Here is a 15,982-nt window from a genome sequence, read left to right on the forward strand (position 1 = left end):
CAGTGGTCAAAGTCACTAATTTTCACTCCAGTTACTCCCCAGGACGAGTCCCTGGTGTCAAGGTGAGACTGTAACAAGAGCTAAGCAAGCAACCGCTGATTCTCTGGCATCTCTCACCCACTTCTCCCAGGTTAAGTGCATCTTCTTCCAGAGGCCTAGGAAGAGGATAGAAGCTGTCCTTAAGTGACAGTTCTGGGAAGCTACGCTACTGAAAATATTTTGGGAGAGGCGTTCTATTTGCCTATTTCTTGGCTAGCTCACCCACAGTTAGAGATCTCGCAATTTTATGCATGCACTGCAAGGACACTTCAGCCCAGAATCAGAGATTAGGACAGTGCATGTCTGGGCTCTTATTCAGGGGGAATAAAGAACAGCCATCAGCATAAAGAGCTAAACATTGCTCGCATAGCAGTATGTGCGTTTCTAGCTTCGCTGGAGAGACGATACAGTCTACAAAGCCCTTGAATCAACATCTGCAAGCCTCATCCCCACCCAAGAACTAACCTCTGGGAGGATCGATGGACACTTTCCATCCCACCTGCTGACTGTATGTTCCTAAGCCCCTGAGGTAGAGCCGTGTCTCTGCCCAGGCAGCCGGAGCAGACCGAAGCGGCGACTCACCAATTCCTTTGTGGGGATCAGGAGGACAAGAGACAAACTTCAGAACCTCAGCCCGCTTCTCTCGCAGGCCCCAGCGATAAAGGATTTCTCCATAGCACTTCTTAAAGTCATCAAATTGCTGAGTGTTGGCAGGATCCAGGAGCCTAGAGGAACAAACAGCATTGTCATCCACCTGACTGACTCTCTGAGACTCTGGTTGTAATCCTCTTTGCAGTGCTGGCTATGCAACCAGCTCACATTTCTAGAAGAGCAGCAGATTACTTCCCACGTGTTGCTGAAACACTGCTGAACACTAACTGGTCTGGCCTTCACTTGTTCTACGCTCAAGGGTGTGACAAATGGGTGGACTACCCTCTGGGGCCCCCACCATAGCCACTTACAGATGTATCATATGCAATCACAACAGAGTTGATCTGCAGTATGAAGCTTCTCCAAATGACTATCTGAATGAAAAGGTCTAGGAGCAGGTGTGCTACTTTCCTTCTGGTTTTCACAGCATCAACAGAGACCTGGCTATAGAGTTCCAGCTGACTTGGGCACAGAGTGACACATCCCTGAATACCCCCGAGGCATGCCATAACCTACCTTTTGTTCTTCTCATGCTGGTCTTTCTCACGCTCCCGATGATCAGGATACATTAGGTTTCCGTAGCGGAAGTCATCCGGAGAAGACTCGCACCAGGGAGTGGAGGCCTGCTCCGTGTCTTTGTTTGCTGCAACCATCAAAAGGTTGTGAGCATACCTCAGAAAGCACAGCACTCACGAGCACAACCTCGTCAAAACTGGGGTGGGGAAGGAGGCACAGAAGACCACACATTCGCACACCCCAGTTTTCTCTTTAAGACATGGTCATATCACCTTCTGCATTCCTACAAACGCTGCCCTGCCTCAGAAAACTAAGTGCCAACCTCTACTTGCCAGTGCTCCTACTGCACTTCTGTTGACAGGATGGGAATGGGGATCATCAGGCAGAGAAATCCAACATGGACAAATCCATTTTGCCTTCTACTTTAGACAAAAAGTATCCAGGGAACCAATCCCATGGAGTTTGCTTGGGAACGTTATCCCCCGCAGGCCTGGGCTCCTCTTTCCTAGACAGGGAGGACTCTCATCACAAGGGCTGCTGTTACGTAAAGGGGCCTCTGTATGTAAGGGATTGCCCTGGGGGCAGGGAGAAGAGTGCCAATAACCGCTAGAAGACAACATCAGCTCCATTAACCCCCATTCTCCACTCTTCCCCATGTCACAGATGCCTTGATATCACACTGAAAAGTTACAGCTTTGGTGCTAACAGGGCTGATGCTGCCCCAAGGCCACGTATATCACTAAGAATCAGCCAACAGCTTCAACGCTGACACTGGAGCCCTTAAGAGTGACTTGTCTTTGACACCTTCACGGCTCAGCAGAAAACATCCTTAGGCCTGCAGGTATTCATGCCACTGAGACCCAGCCTTCCCAACTGCTGCTGTTTTGCCAGTGGCAGGAGAAAGCACAACATTGCTTCTTCCCCTGAAACCTGTGGAATTAGCTGGCTGATGACACTGCAAGGCCACTCTTGATAATCGTTGAACAATCATGGTGACTGGGAGAGGTGCCTGAGGACTGGAGGAAAGCAAATGTCACTCCTGTCTTCAAAAAGGACAAGAAGGAGGACCCAGGGAACTGCAGGCCAGTCAGCCTCACCTTGATCCCTGGGCAGGTGATGGAGCAGCTAATCCTGGGAGCCATTTCCAGGCACATAAAGGACAAGGAAATTATCAGGAGTAGTTGGCATGGATAACAGCCTCAAACTGTGCAAAGCACTAGGGCTATGGAAAGCTTACGGCACCAGGCAGCATCAAGGCAGTCACCCCGAGTGCTTGCTATAGCCAGGCTGGAAACAAAGTGGTATGAACTGGTCTCTCTCTTTACTTGTCTCCAACTGGAAAAGGTAGCAGTGGGAGCTCTTGGCTCTGGGTTAACCTGTGATCTAGGGGCCTAGCTCGGTATGTCTAGGGCATTTGTAACAGTTTCTCCCAGTTGGACAGCATGCTACAGAAGTCAGAAGGGGCAGGACTGCCAGAGCATCAATGTGGTTACTGTAAGTCCTGCTCACTTCCAGCCATGGAGTCACATCACGTTGGCCAAACCCTGGAAAGCTGCTCTGGCAGAGCACATCTGCAATCACAGCCAGTAGTAACTCCCTTCTTTCCCCTCCACAGAAGCCATCTAAAACCTAGGCCAGAAGGGAGGCAGATTTCTCTGTTTACTACACAGGCCTCAGTACCTATGCTCCAGCCTCCGGTGCCAAGTCCAGGATCTGACATGCTGGAACAGGAGCCAGAGGAAGTAAAGCTCGGCTGTTGAGGGGGAAAGGAGAGGAAATCATGTCATCTACATGAGATGATCAAAGATATCCAAGACAAACGGGAAAGAAATGGTGGTCATACATATCGGCTGTGGGAGGCCAGGTTGGAGGCACGCTGAGGAAAAGGGCCATAGGAGTTTGGGCATCCCTGTAGCCTGGATTGGGCTTCAAACACACTGCACAGCATGGCCAGGGTCTGCACATCATGGAGCTGCGAGTAATGAGCCAGCCTGGGAAATGAAAAATACAGACAGTATGAGACTGGGCAGAGTTCAGTGGCAAAAGCATCAAGACTCCAGGGCAACTAATTTCAAACTTGTTGAGTAAATCGATTTGGGTCACATTACTGCCCACAGGATGTGTATGCACTCTAGAGGACTGGGTTGTCTTTTCCATCACACCTTCAAGGAGCCAAGTCCTCCTGAAAACACTTGTGGCCTAACAGGCTGGGAATCCAGCAGTACTCATGGCCTGATTATCCCAAGTTTGTGCAGCTTCAGGAACAACTTCCACAGAACTGATTTTAACTGGATATAAACCTGGAGCCATTAGACTCACCCCCAGCCACAATGTCTTTTTGACAAAACCCTCTACATGCCAGCATCCTGCATCTAGATTTCAAGGCAAAACCCCAGCACAGGTTTTCTGGATGGCTATGAAGTTCCTGGATTGCTCTGAAGACCGAGAGTGATGAAGAACAACCTGTGCTCCCCTCCCACTGCTGCCACACAGCAGGAAAGAGCTAGGTGAAGCAACAGTATGCAAAGTACACCACACAAATCCTGTGCCGCCAAACAGGGTATATCAACAGATAATATCAATTACTAATTATGTAATTATGTCCCCTCCTGAACAGATTCACTGGCAGGAGGGCAGTTGCAGCTAACATTTGGCTTTGAGACCAGTTGGAATGATTTCCCAGTAATGCTATATGGCAACAGTGAATTTGAAGGTGACCAAATCAGCTGCACCAACACACTCATTTAGGAGATGGGGAGCAGAAAACCACAATCTCCCAGTCAGGCATTGTGGGCATGCTGGAAAGCAGAGCTCCAACTGCACCTGGCCTATTGCTTAATGTTAGCCAAAGATGACCTGGGTGCTAGATGGGAGGCCAAATGCTACCTCCTGCATGTCATAAACACACTTGCAGCTTCCCATCTTGATGCATCTCAGGCTTGAGACAGTAAAAAAATACAAGCTGTGGCACTATTCCAAGTCTGAAATGATGCCATACAATGTACATACTTATGGAGGGCTCTGCTTCAGCAACCATTCCCCAACCCCTCCCCGGCATTCAGACACCTACAAGGACTCCAGTAATTGACGTCCAAATGGATGTTGTGCCCAAGGTATCTCCAAATCTGGGTCAGACTTCGGTCCAAGACAGAGATCAGTGGCTACCATGGCCAGTGACCAAACCTGGCAGACAGGAAGGAAAAGCATCAAAGCTACAATTAGAAATAACCACACTCCCAGGGCATAGGTGTGCACAAATTCACTCACAGACAGATAATAATGGAGCTTGCTTTTTTTCTTTTTTCCCCCTGGCAGCAGGGAACAGTTTCAGCCTCTGTGTCACAAATAATACATAGAGTAACACAAACCCGAAGCTCTCCCTGTCCCACTTGCTTTGAGTTTGGGTTAAACTTTGAAGAATAGTCTATAGTCTAACAGACCTGTCAGTAGTCCCACAGCTGCTCACTGTGAACCCAGAGAGAAACAAACAGGAAAGAAACTGAAACAAGGACAGGGCTGAGTACAAGAGAGCACAGAAAGGAAATTGGAAAGACACCACGTCCTACGCTGCTATAGAGCATGCCTTACATGTAACCTGCAGCTCAAGCCTCCATGTCCGCTAGGAATAAGGCAAGCTGCAATACAGGCTAGAGTTACATGGGACAGGGAAAACCAAGCAAGAAACAGAGGTGTCTTAGAGAAATCTTGCTGAAGTTATTCCACTGAAGCTCTGGTCCAATGTGGGCAAACCAGACAGCAAGATGAAGCACAAAGGCGAACTAGACCTACCTTCTCTCTCCTGGTCTAGCAGAACCCACCAAGGAGCAAGACAACAGCTTGAGTTTGCTTCTGCTTAGATCAGGTAAGCCTATGCATGTTCCCTGCCCAGGTCTAGGAAAAGCCAAATGCTCAGGAGAGGTGCATCGGCTCCTCTGGCAGTGCCAGCCCACTCTCATCTCTTTCAGGCACTCCTGAGTCCTGTCAAATGGTCTGCCTGTTGCGATGGACTAATCACATGGAAAAAGGATGGCCCAAACCAGCCATTTTTCTCCTATTGCTAGCTGAGGGTAAGTGGCCAGCCCTGTTCTGGGGCTGGGTCCCTGGGCTCAGACTCTCCTGGGGAGAAGCTAGCTGCAGTTAGCACCCAGTGCCAGTGCAGATGAATACCAAACAATGGGAACAGTTACATAAGTAAGACAAAATCACTGATCAAAATGCTGACAGCAGCTAGGCAACTGTGTGCACAGTTACTCCATTTGCTGACTCAAAAGTAGGCTGCATTCCTCACTTTGCCTGCAGGAATTCCCTAAAAAATGTGCTTCACTCAGTTTGGCAAAGGGCGTAACACAATCTGCTTGCAGCCCTGGGAAGGAATCTCTTGATGCCAAGAGTCAATGAGGTAGAGACCACGTCCGTGGCTGTTCCATAGGCCTTGGTTCACGAACCAGCGACTCCCTGGAACAACTGCTGAACCCAGGTGGCTGTTGGGGTATCAAGGTGACAGAACAAGCCATTTGAGGGTAGCACAGCATGCTCAGGAAGAGGTCTGATTCATTGTAATACCTGTACGAGATCCCTCCGTCCCACAGCCAAGGCTGAGGCAGCATTCTTCTGGCAAGTCTCCTGGATATTATTCACATTCAGTCTAAAAAGAAAGGAGATAGCTCAGCTCTGGCTGGCACATTACCTGTGAAGGTGGGGAGGGATGGGGGAAAGTGGTACTGGCAGCAGTGAGTAGCCCAGAAGTTCCAGATCAATATGAGCCTGCAAGCATGACCAGGATCCCATCCCTTCCTCCCCTGTTATTCAGGGATCACTGCCATCCTTCTGGCAACTCCCACTATTCATCTTCCCTAACACACTGCACATCAAGTCCAGCTCCAAACTAGCTGGGATTGATCCTAAGATGCACTGCTTCCAAGGAGGTATTGGACCAAACTTGTGCCAGGACTCCAAGCCAAGATTCATTCTTGTCCCTAAAGCTGGTGCCATCAGTTACATGGTCCTGTTCCCATTCAGCCTGTTGGTCTGCTCTGACTGACCTGGAGGGAGACAGCAGTACGCTGCAGAGAAGCAGGTTGGTCTTCAGTCTGTTCCCCAGTAGGATAATGCACCCACCGGGGAGTCTACAAGAGGCTGGCAAGGTGGGCTGAGCAAACCCATGTTTCTTTCCCAAGGCTTTTCTGCTTATTGTCAGAAATCTTCCTGAGACACTTGACACTTTTACTGCTTAAGATCTTACAGCAAATGGAAAAGGGTCAGGCTGTTTACACATGAGATATCCAGAGAAGGCAGGTCCAACAGGTCTTTTTAAAGAACATTATTTTTAATAATATAAAAAAGAGAGAAGGAAGATTTCTTCTCTCTTTTTTCCTCCCCCTTCTTTAAGAAGGGAAGCCTGCTTCTTCCCTGAATGTCCATAGACTGGAAATTCCGTGAAGGACCAGATAGTATTACCAAAGCTAAGGAAGCAAAAATTCAGGAACAGAGATTTTGTAACTATCTGAATTAAACAGTTTAGAAAAAGCAGCTCCTTGTTTTAAAAAACCCAAACCACTAAACAAAACAAACAGAACTTCTCCATCCTTTCCATTAAAGCAGAAGAACTTGCTGTATAGACACTGTCATGTACAACCAGGTCTCCAAGTGAATGGGGCACTCCAAACGCTTCCAGAATTTAAAAGCCTTATGAGCTAGTAACAGTTTTATAGTATGAGAATGTGCGTTTATTGGGATTTTTAAGCCTGTGCATTCAAGTGTGGAGTTTAACATGAGATTTGAAAAGAATCTGTACTGATAATTTCTCTCTTTAGCTGACAAAAACCTGAACCTGCAGTGATGATGCTGGAGCACCTTTTCAAACTCTGTGTACAATACCCCATCACAAATTTCTTCCATCACACTTTTCAGATTTATAGGAGACAAGTCCCCTCTCACAGGTAGAGAGGGATACTGTAAAAAAGCAGCAAGGCAAGAACAGAGGAAGAAGGTAAGGAAACATTCAAAGATCAGTTCTGACTGATTTCAGGATTAAAGCACAGCAATGCCAAAGACGGCTGCTTTCATTTGGGAAAGGATGCCAGGCTGTACTCACATGTAGAGCTCTCCTAGCAGCTTGTGGACAGGCAGCAAGCAGGAAATATCTTGGATAATAACTTTCCCGGCGGCTTTGATGGGTCGGTTGTTGGCATCTGTCCCTTCTCGTTTGCTTTTCCACCTCCTTGATTTCTGCAGAACAAATGGCAATGTGTTACTGGGGAGGAGGACAGCAGACTTCCTGGGCCAGGGAACAAAGCACTAGGGTCAGGAGTAATGCAAGCAGCACCCAAACCTGCCTTTCAGAAGGCTCTGTGTTACCCTGGAAAACATCCATGACATGCCCAGGAGAACAAGCATCTCCATCTGTGGGAAGTGAAAAGCAGGTCAAGGCAGCGAGCTCAAGGTCAAACCCACTCAAAAAGTATTTTGTGAGTTCCCCTGTGAAAGCCAATAAGAGAACAAATCAGCATCAGGATGCCAATCAAACCTGGGCAGGTTTGGCAGGAGGACAGTTCAATTATCATTCTCATTAGAGGTCTGGTCTGGGAACCCTCTGCACAGAGACCACTGCTGACTTCAGCCAACAGCTTCTGCTTGCTCTTAGCTTCAGGGCAAGCTGACAGCTCCAGACTGTCTCTTTTGGTCTCTCAGTGTTTGAGTACACCCCTGTTTAGCGCCAGGACAGGGCTCCCACCTCCTGCTTTATCAACAGCGTCAAACAAACAACTGGCAGGTGATAAAGCAGGGCCCAAGTTTTCCTAGCAAGGATCCTTAGCTACCATGCTCACAGCTACTTACAGCTGGCTCAGGACATATGGTGGCGGGGAGAAGAAAGGAGAGGAATCAACACAAGGGAACAAAGCCAAGAAGCCAAGATTCCCAAATACTCCCTGTAACAGACACAGAGGCCACCTTAATGCCAACCTGCTTAAAGCTACCTTGGCTGTATAAAACACTGTGGAGTATTTGGCTGGTATCCTGGCTTCTTCCAGCCCTTGCTCTAGGAGGGTGAGGAGGAGGGATGAGAGGATGTACGGCAGCACGACAGGCAGAAGGCACTGGAGCTCTACCGAGGGAAGCGACGGCTGCTACTAGGGGCTCCTAAGTGCAGCGAAGGATGCTTTGCAATGCTGCTCCCCTGTGGCGTGTTCTCTCACTGACACACGGAGTCCATGCTCCTAACAATGTCCATAACAATGGAGGGTGTCCTGAGGCAGTTGCAGCGGGGCTTCCTACACCCCTATCCAAAGCAGAACAGCCCCTTTGAAGGGGCCAGCAAAAGAGCCCTGTGCCAATGGCTCTGCAAGGCAGGCAGAGCTCACACAAGCAGCACATCGGTGCTCCTAAAGAGCAGGCTGGGCTACAGAAAGGGCAAGTCTTTGGCCTGCAAGCAGGGTCACCTCTACTGTGGATGTCAGGCCAACTCTGGGATGGCTGGGTGCCAAACTGCCTTTGACCATGATCATGCAGTCCTGTGAGAACCCAGGCAGGCTTATCACAGGCACAAAATGCCCTTTTAAAAAAATCCCAAAAAACTAATAACCTTAAGAAATTGATTCCTCCTTCACTGCCTGCCTGGCTCAAGCTTAGGGCAATGTGCTGAGGAGGTCTTGCCGTGCTGAGCATACTACTAGCACATGCCACAAGAAGCAAAAAGGATGTGCTCCTGAGGTCGCCCTGGACACTGGGTAACTGAGGCTCAGAGGCTCAAGCACAGGCTTGACAGTAAGTGAAGAAGGTGTTTTGGACTTCAAGGAGGTGGTGGATTTTTCCAGGGATGCCCACGTGACAGAGCATCACTAGTTCCCCTGATCTTCCACTGCTCCCCAGAGTAAAGAGGAGCAGAGCGTGCATGCTGCCCAGTATTCAGAAATGCCAAACGCTGGTGGAAACAGGGCTGTTGGCATTCAGTGCTATGGAAAAGCTGGCTGACTAGGGCATGATTCTGTTCTCTGCCACATCCCCTCAAGTCCTAATTCATCCAAGCAGAATTTGCCTGCCGTATTTATCTGCTACATCACTCTGAAGCTGAGAATTGCTATGCAGTGGAAGGTGGCTAGAACATGGTCAGGTGGGAGACCAAACTCTCTTCAGTCCTTCAACTCCAATCAAGGCACTGTCTGGATCAGCTCTGGCTCTTTTGCCATCATGCAGACTATACCTCTTTTGATAACACCTGAAAACATAGCTACTCTTCCCATGCTGAAGGATGTGGGCTGTATTACAATAAGGTTCCCAAATAACAGTGGCACCTGTACCTCATCCCTCATCAGGGCAGCCAATTGCTGTCTCCTAGGTGCAGCGAGGAGCTGCTGATGCTGCCAAAACCAATACTTGAGCAAAGCTTGGGAGCCCCAGCACAATAACATGCCATCAGGGCAAGAGCTCAGGCACTGTCCTGGAAGGGCTACCAGGCTTCTCACAACAAAAGCTGTTATTTGTGCTGTGTCTGAGCAGGTATTTGAACCCACACTTGCAGATGCAGAACCACATTCTGCAGGTCTATCACCAAGGGCTTCTAGAGCTTAGCAGGTAATTTGGAGAACAACTTGCCACCTCCTGACCATCTGTAAGCCAGCTGCCTCCAGGACTCACAGCCGATGGAGAGTTCCCTCTGAACGAGACAGCTTCTCTGCCCCATCATTAGGAACAGATTCAACCTGCTCCTGCCCTCTGCAGGAGCGGACTGAAGAAGCCTCCCAACAGGCATTTCAAAGACTAGAAACATGGACAACACATATCACTTTCCACAGGTAATTCACTCACTTTTTTTTGGAGGAGGAGAATGACAACAAATGAGGATGGGAATGGAAAAGAGATCCCATGAATGGTTTCCACTGTTTGCTGTTAGCATATCACCAGACAAATGAAGACACTAAATGTATCAGAACCCCCTGAAAACTTGGACTCAAAACAAAATCGTCCTGTTTTCTTCCTCTTAGCACTGCCTATTTACTGGCAAAAAAGAAAGCCCTAATTCTTTACTGTTGCAGCTCCTGGAGTAGAGTCAGTTGATGGCTATATGCCCTGCCAGTACTACACTTCCATGACCACTACTTCCTGCCCCTCGAGCTGCGACAGAAGAAAATCATAAAGCCACACGTAGAGTCACCATTAAAAAATGTCTGGTTTTCTGCAGTTCAGGTTTACCTCCGCTACAGCAACAAAGTGTTACAAAAAACTGTGATCAGAAGTATGGGAACCATCATGGATGAGGTAAAGCTCATCACCATTGACAGCAGAAGCTCTACTTTGAACCAAATAATTGCTGGTGTTAATTACAGGAGTAGCTCTCCACCAGGCAGTATTTGAGCACTTTTAACAGGGATTACCAGAGACAAGGAGAGCTCCTGCTTGGGTCTGTCTGGCCAAGGTCCACCACAAGGTTCCTCTCTCCCTTCTGCTTCACCTCTCCTCCCAGGAGAAGCTCCCACTATGGTGTTATCAAAAGGTGTCATCGAGGCTCATGGGCATTAGAGTAGAACAGAAAATATGTCTCTTCCTAGGGGCTGGAGCACAGGTCACGGGGAGGAGTAGGGAACATAACAGTTGGAGCTGAGGCAGAAATCAACATGCATGCACCAAGCTAACTATTGACAGCTGAAGGTCAAAGACACAGGTCTTCTGCACTGCCCCCGACATTTCTAGCTCTTTCTGCAGCCTAGAATCCATGCCAAGGAGAACTGCATCTACCCAGCTGCTCCTGAGAGTTTAAGGAGAGGAAGAAAAGAAAGAAAATAGCTACAGTGATAGTAAATTAAGACTCAGATAGTAAATTAAGGCTTCAGAGCACCAGAAGAAAAGAAACCAGAGCATTTATGACAAATCATGGGTTTGGAGGTGACAGTGGAGAACAGCACTGAATAATGACTAAAAAAGCCAGCCTGCACCTGCACTACCATACCCAAGGCTGTAATTTGCTGCAATCCAAGGTGATAACGATGGCAGTAAATGGGTTACACGTAGAACCAGATAGCCCAAGAATAAGCCACCAACTGCTTCGTAGCAACCACCATCATCACTGCACACTCAGCAGAAGTAGTTACAAAATGCTGCATGCCTTCTCAGAAAGGATACTGAAGAGTTGGGTGTGTGTGTCTTTGGATCCTGCTGAGGCAGGCAGTGCTGTAAGTAGCATCGTGAAATGTAAAGTGCCTGTCTCATATAAGCATATGCAAAATTGCAAGGTTTGTGGTATAAACTGGTGTTAGTAGGGCAAAGGGAAAAGTTGTGGACAGAAGGGAACAGACTTGATGCCAAAGATTAAGCTGCAAAAAGGTATTTACAAAACAAAGAGTTAAACCTGCTTAAAGTCAGGTTCAGCTGCTTCTAATTTTTTTTTTTAATAACATTTAAAAATTGCTGCCTCCCTGCAGAAAGCTATGCTCCTTTATTCTGAACAGCTGCCTACAGGTTAACTCCCCCATGCAGGTCATGCAGCACTGCCTGGATTTTCTGTTCAAAATAATCAACATTTACTATTTCCAGCATCTCCCACAGTACCAGGCACCTTCCACAAAGGGCCTAAAAAATCTGAGGCACTTTGAATCAAGTGCCCCACAGCAGGAATATTTCCTTATAGCTTCCATCAATTAATAGATGGCATCTGCCCCGAAGCACAGGCATTTCTGAAGTGGAGGCTACTCATTACCTAGAAAGAAGGAGGAATTATTCCTTCTAGACTTGCTAAGCTCTTGCTTCCCTGAGCACCTCGAGCAATGCTGAGCTCTTCTTCCAGAAGGCAGGCACCTGGTCTGCACAGATCTCTTTGTGCATGCCTGCATCTTCGCCTTGGGCACCACTGCCCACTTTAGAAAGTGTAATTAGCCTCTTCCAAAGGTTATCCATGAATACAATCAATCCTTCAGGGCTTGGACTAATCCATGCATCATTTTTAAGTATATGTTACACAAAATTATAACTTTATCACATCACTACTTGCTCTTCCTTCCAAGGCAGTGGCCCTTTGTGCACCACAATTTATGACACCACAAGCTGGCAAGCTCCTTGCTTGGTTTTCTTTCTTTCAGTCTGTTCCTGATCCAAGATAGAACTTCATTTCTTGCTTCCACTGCTCACATTTCTTTATTAGCTCTTTGCAAAAGGCCTTGACGGAGTCAAGTAGATTACTTCTGGTTTCTTTCACCTATTATTTGCTAGTATAGTCTTAGAGCTGTTGTAATTAGGACGGCTTGATCCTATTATACCATGTTAAATTAGGTGTTACAGGATTTTATTTTATTCCCTGCTGTCTTATGAAGAGATAGCATGAAGGACAGCAGCTGTGTAAAACCAGTTGTTCACACAGACATTAAGAAAAACAGACCTAAAGAGATCATCTTTAAATTGAAATGGAGTTTTCTAAGCTTTGCCTATGCTTGGCAGATGAGTGATGAGATAATAATTACCCAAATTTACAGCACAACTTGAGCAACGCTGATATCATCAAGACGTTCACATGAATGATGTTCAAGCTTGAGGGACACAGGGACTGGACTAATGGAAAACGCCTGCCAAAGCAGTCTCAGAATGGCAGGTGCCAGGAGGAGGGAGTACCTGCCAGGGTGCCTGGAAGTGCAACCACTCGAACTGAATGCAGGGTGGTGTGATTCCAGGGGCTGGGAGCAGATCACAATTTAAGGAGAAATTCTATCTGTTGCTCCAGGAAATAAGACTTTACGGTGCATTGCACTGAGAATAGGCAGCTCATTTTAATGAGATGACAGATCATTGTCAGCAACTCAACCAATTTGTTTCTTCCACAGCTCTTAAGTGATCCTTCCTCTCCAGCAAGGCTTCATCTTTTTCAGAAATGAGGTGCTCTAATGTCAGTCTCATCAGTTGATTGATGGTGCATAATGATCATTCAGCTCCTCTGCAGTGCACTCTCTGTTTCTTAGGGGTTGATCTTTTCTACACTTCAAACTACCCCTTGGCATCCTTTCCTAACTGCTAGGCCAGGTAAAATAGGCATGTTGTAGGTCAGTATTTGTACCCAGCAAACCAGCATCTGGCTCCTGTCCACTTACACATGCATTCACTGTTACTGAAGCCCTAGGCCCTGTGTGGAGTGCAAGTCCCCCACCTCTGTGCAGGTTACTCAAAGGCAGGCAGGTGGCATTTTATTCTTGGGCCCTTGGGCAGAAGACAGGGTTATATCAAGGACAGTATTAGCACAGCGCACAGTACCGGGAAGTCGTTAATTGCTTGTATGGACCAACGTCGCCGGGCAGAGCGAGGAGACATCTGTATGTGAAAACGTTATACCCAGGAAAAGGGAAGAAAGACACCAAGAAAATTAAAGACAGTGGTAAATAAACTGAAAAGTGCCCTGAACCAGCAGAGTATAAAAGATACTGTTCCCAACGGTTCTGTTACACAACAAACAGTTGCAAACCACGATCCCCCCTTTCAGCCATACACAATTGTACTACACAACATTACCTACAGCCCTGGCAAAGCAAGGGCTGCTGTGTCTGTGCCCCACACCAGCCTCTGTGGAAGACTTCGGCAACCACAAATCTGAATAAAGTCTTCCACACGGAGTTGTATTACTGCAAGAAGCACTGAACTGCTTCATGTGACCTTGTTCATACCATGAACTGACAGTAGAGCAGAGGACAACACCCTGGCGCCCCACATGCCAGGCTCCTACTCTAACCAGTTTTACTCCTCTGGGCTGACGAGGAAGGCAGCTAAGTGCAAACTGCGTGATTTTTAACACAACTGTCCAGCGCCATGGCACAGAAATCTGCAGGAAGCTAAACAAACACTCCTGATTACTCAGATATCCCTGTCACGTCCAGCATCCTCCAGGACTTCATTCACTGGAACCTGCTGTAACTGTTCACTTTCATTTTAAACAATAAAAGCCACATGTCAGGATATTAGAAGAGATGTAGAGACCCTGCTACTTGCCAGGGCTGTGTGGAAGTTGTCATTATGGGATGAGGAACTCATTCAGGTTGAGTGAGCAATCAAATTCACTGACTGACTATGCAGAATAGCTCCAAAGGAGGCTTCGTTACAAACTTACAGACATTTCATTAAGTACTCAATGCAGTATTATAGCAACAATAAATGGAATCTCTCAAAGCACATTACTGTGCACTCACTTGAAAAAAGTTTTCTGTTATAGTTCTGTAAGAGTCAACACAATAAAAATTCGTGTCGTGTGCAATGTATTTTACATTTATTTCCAGCTGATGATAGGCAGTCAGGACCATCAGCCATGCCTTCAGCCTCTACCTTCCCTTGCATCTCACTGCTGGGAGAACCCTGCAGTCAGGGAGCCAAGGCGTGAGGCTGGCTGCAGGGCCCCACAGAAAGAGAGAGGAGAAGACTGCAGCCTTGTGCTACAGGTTCCTCCACCAGGCCTCACAAGAGAAGGAGAAAAGGGTTAGTTGAAGGAAATTCGGTAGAGTGGAGAAGAAGCAAAACTAAGCTCAGTTCCTCCACAAAGTCCTGCTCTCCTGTAGGCAGTCACTGTTGCCAGCCTACACTCCCATGTGCTGTGAGTCTGAGAGGTCTGCAACCAGGTGGGCACCAGGCAAAGCCTGAGGGATGTCCTGAGAAGCAGCAGTTTCCAAGCCCTGCCAAATTCCCCGATGCATGATGACACTGCTGTCACCACTCCTGTGTACAGCTGTCCCTCAGGCAAGGCTGAGCTGTCCCCAGGTCCCCACTGGCATGACCCTCTAACTTGGGGGAGAAAAACACAGCCATGGCACCTTCTTTAAGAGACATCCAGGTTTGAAACACTGATGGCATTGCCACAGTATAAAACAGCCTCTCCTTTCTCCTGACTACTATTCTGGGGTTTTTTTAAGGAGTGAAAAAGAGGGAGGAAGAAAGGACGAGTGTGCATGTGTGAACAAAAAGTGAGAAAGATATATGTATATATATACACATATATACACACACACGCATATTTAAATAAGCACAGAAAGGCTCAGTGCCAGATTTATTTTCATTTTGGTTTACTAAGGAGACCTCTGTTGGGTTCAGCAGCTCCCTTGCTTTTATGGGGACATGACACGTTTCCTGTCTAGCAATGGGCAAATTCCATTTGTTTGCTAATGGTAGCAATGCCAGTGGTTGCTACATGGGATTTCAATACCTGGTTATCATTGACAAAATCAGTTTTAGGGCTGAAGTTACATAACATGAGAGTTTAACACATAAAATTTCAATTTTTATTTAATGCAAATATAAAATCCAAGCTTCAGAGTAAGGAGCTAACTAGACTCAGAGTCTGGGCTTTTTAAAATCCTCACAATGAAATGACATAAAAATATGTAGCATTCATCTAATAGAGGCCATGACATCAACTCCTGAAGAATCAGAAAACCTTTGCTGAAGAAAGATACAGGGTTTTTTGGTTTTTTTAAACTATTTCATCTGCAAGAACATTTGAGCTAGCTCCCTGCTAGGGCCCTTACACTTCTTCCAACCCAGCATGTGAGGAGATACCTTGGCAGGGGGAAGGGGAACACAGGAATTTTCTCTGGCTTTCAGTAGACATGGCTACACACATGCTTTGTTCTCTCAACCTTTTTACACCCCCTGACAAAAATCTTGTCACCATCAATACAAGGGCTGGGGTGACAGGTCACATGAAATTGCACCAAGCTGCTTCTACATGTTATTTTTAGCCTTGTCTGTCATCTTAGAGAGCTGCGTGTCAGAGATAAGCATGCTGCAGAGGACAGAGGTAGCTCTTTAAATAAACTCTACT

At 47.1% G+C, this 15,982-nt stretch overlaps 1 protein-coding gene across 5 annotated transcripts in view; it reads right to left on the reverse strand.

Annotated features, from left to right (window-relative positions):
• WDR59 (WD repeat domain 59) overlaps positions 1–15,982 on the reverse strand; it is a 49,980-nt gene that overhangs the window by 2,123 nt on the left and 31,875 nt on the right. For 3 of the 5 annotated variants that reach the window (XM_075715310.1, XM_075715311.1, XM_075715312.1), the window contains 7 exons: positions 7,301–7,434; positions 5,770–5,851; positions 4,277–4,389; positions 3,050–3,197; positions 2,887–2,959; positions 1,207–1,333; positions 622–764 (listed from right to left, as the gene is read on the reverse strand). In XM_075715310.1, coding sequence (XP_075571425.1) covers positions 622–764; positions 1,207–1,333; positions 2,887–2,959; positions 3,050–3,197; positions 4,277–4,389; positions 5,770–5,851; positions 7,301–7,434 — 820 coding nt within the window. Of the gene's footprint in view, positions 1–621; positions 765–1,206; positions 1,334–2,886; positions 2,960–3,049; positions 3,198–4,276; positions 4,390–5,769; positions 5,852–7,300; positions 7,435–13,434; positions 13,492–15,982 lie in introns of those variants that run through there. The other 2 variants (XM_075715309.1, XM_075715313.1) reach the window with 2 other exon arrangements.

Source organism: Pelecanus crispus, chromosome 8, assembly GCF_030463565.1.
Source record: "Pelecanus crispus isolate bPelCri1 chromosome 8, bPelCri1.pri, whole genome shotgun sequence".
Lineage (NCBI taxonomy): Eukaryota > Metazoa > Chordata > Aves > Pelecaniformes > Pelecanidae > Pelecanus > Pelecanus crispus.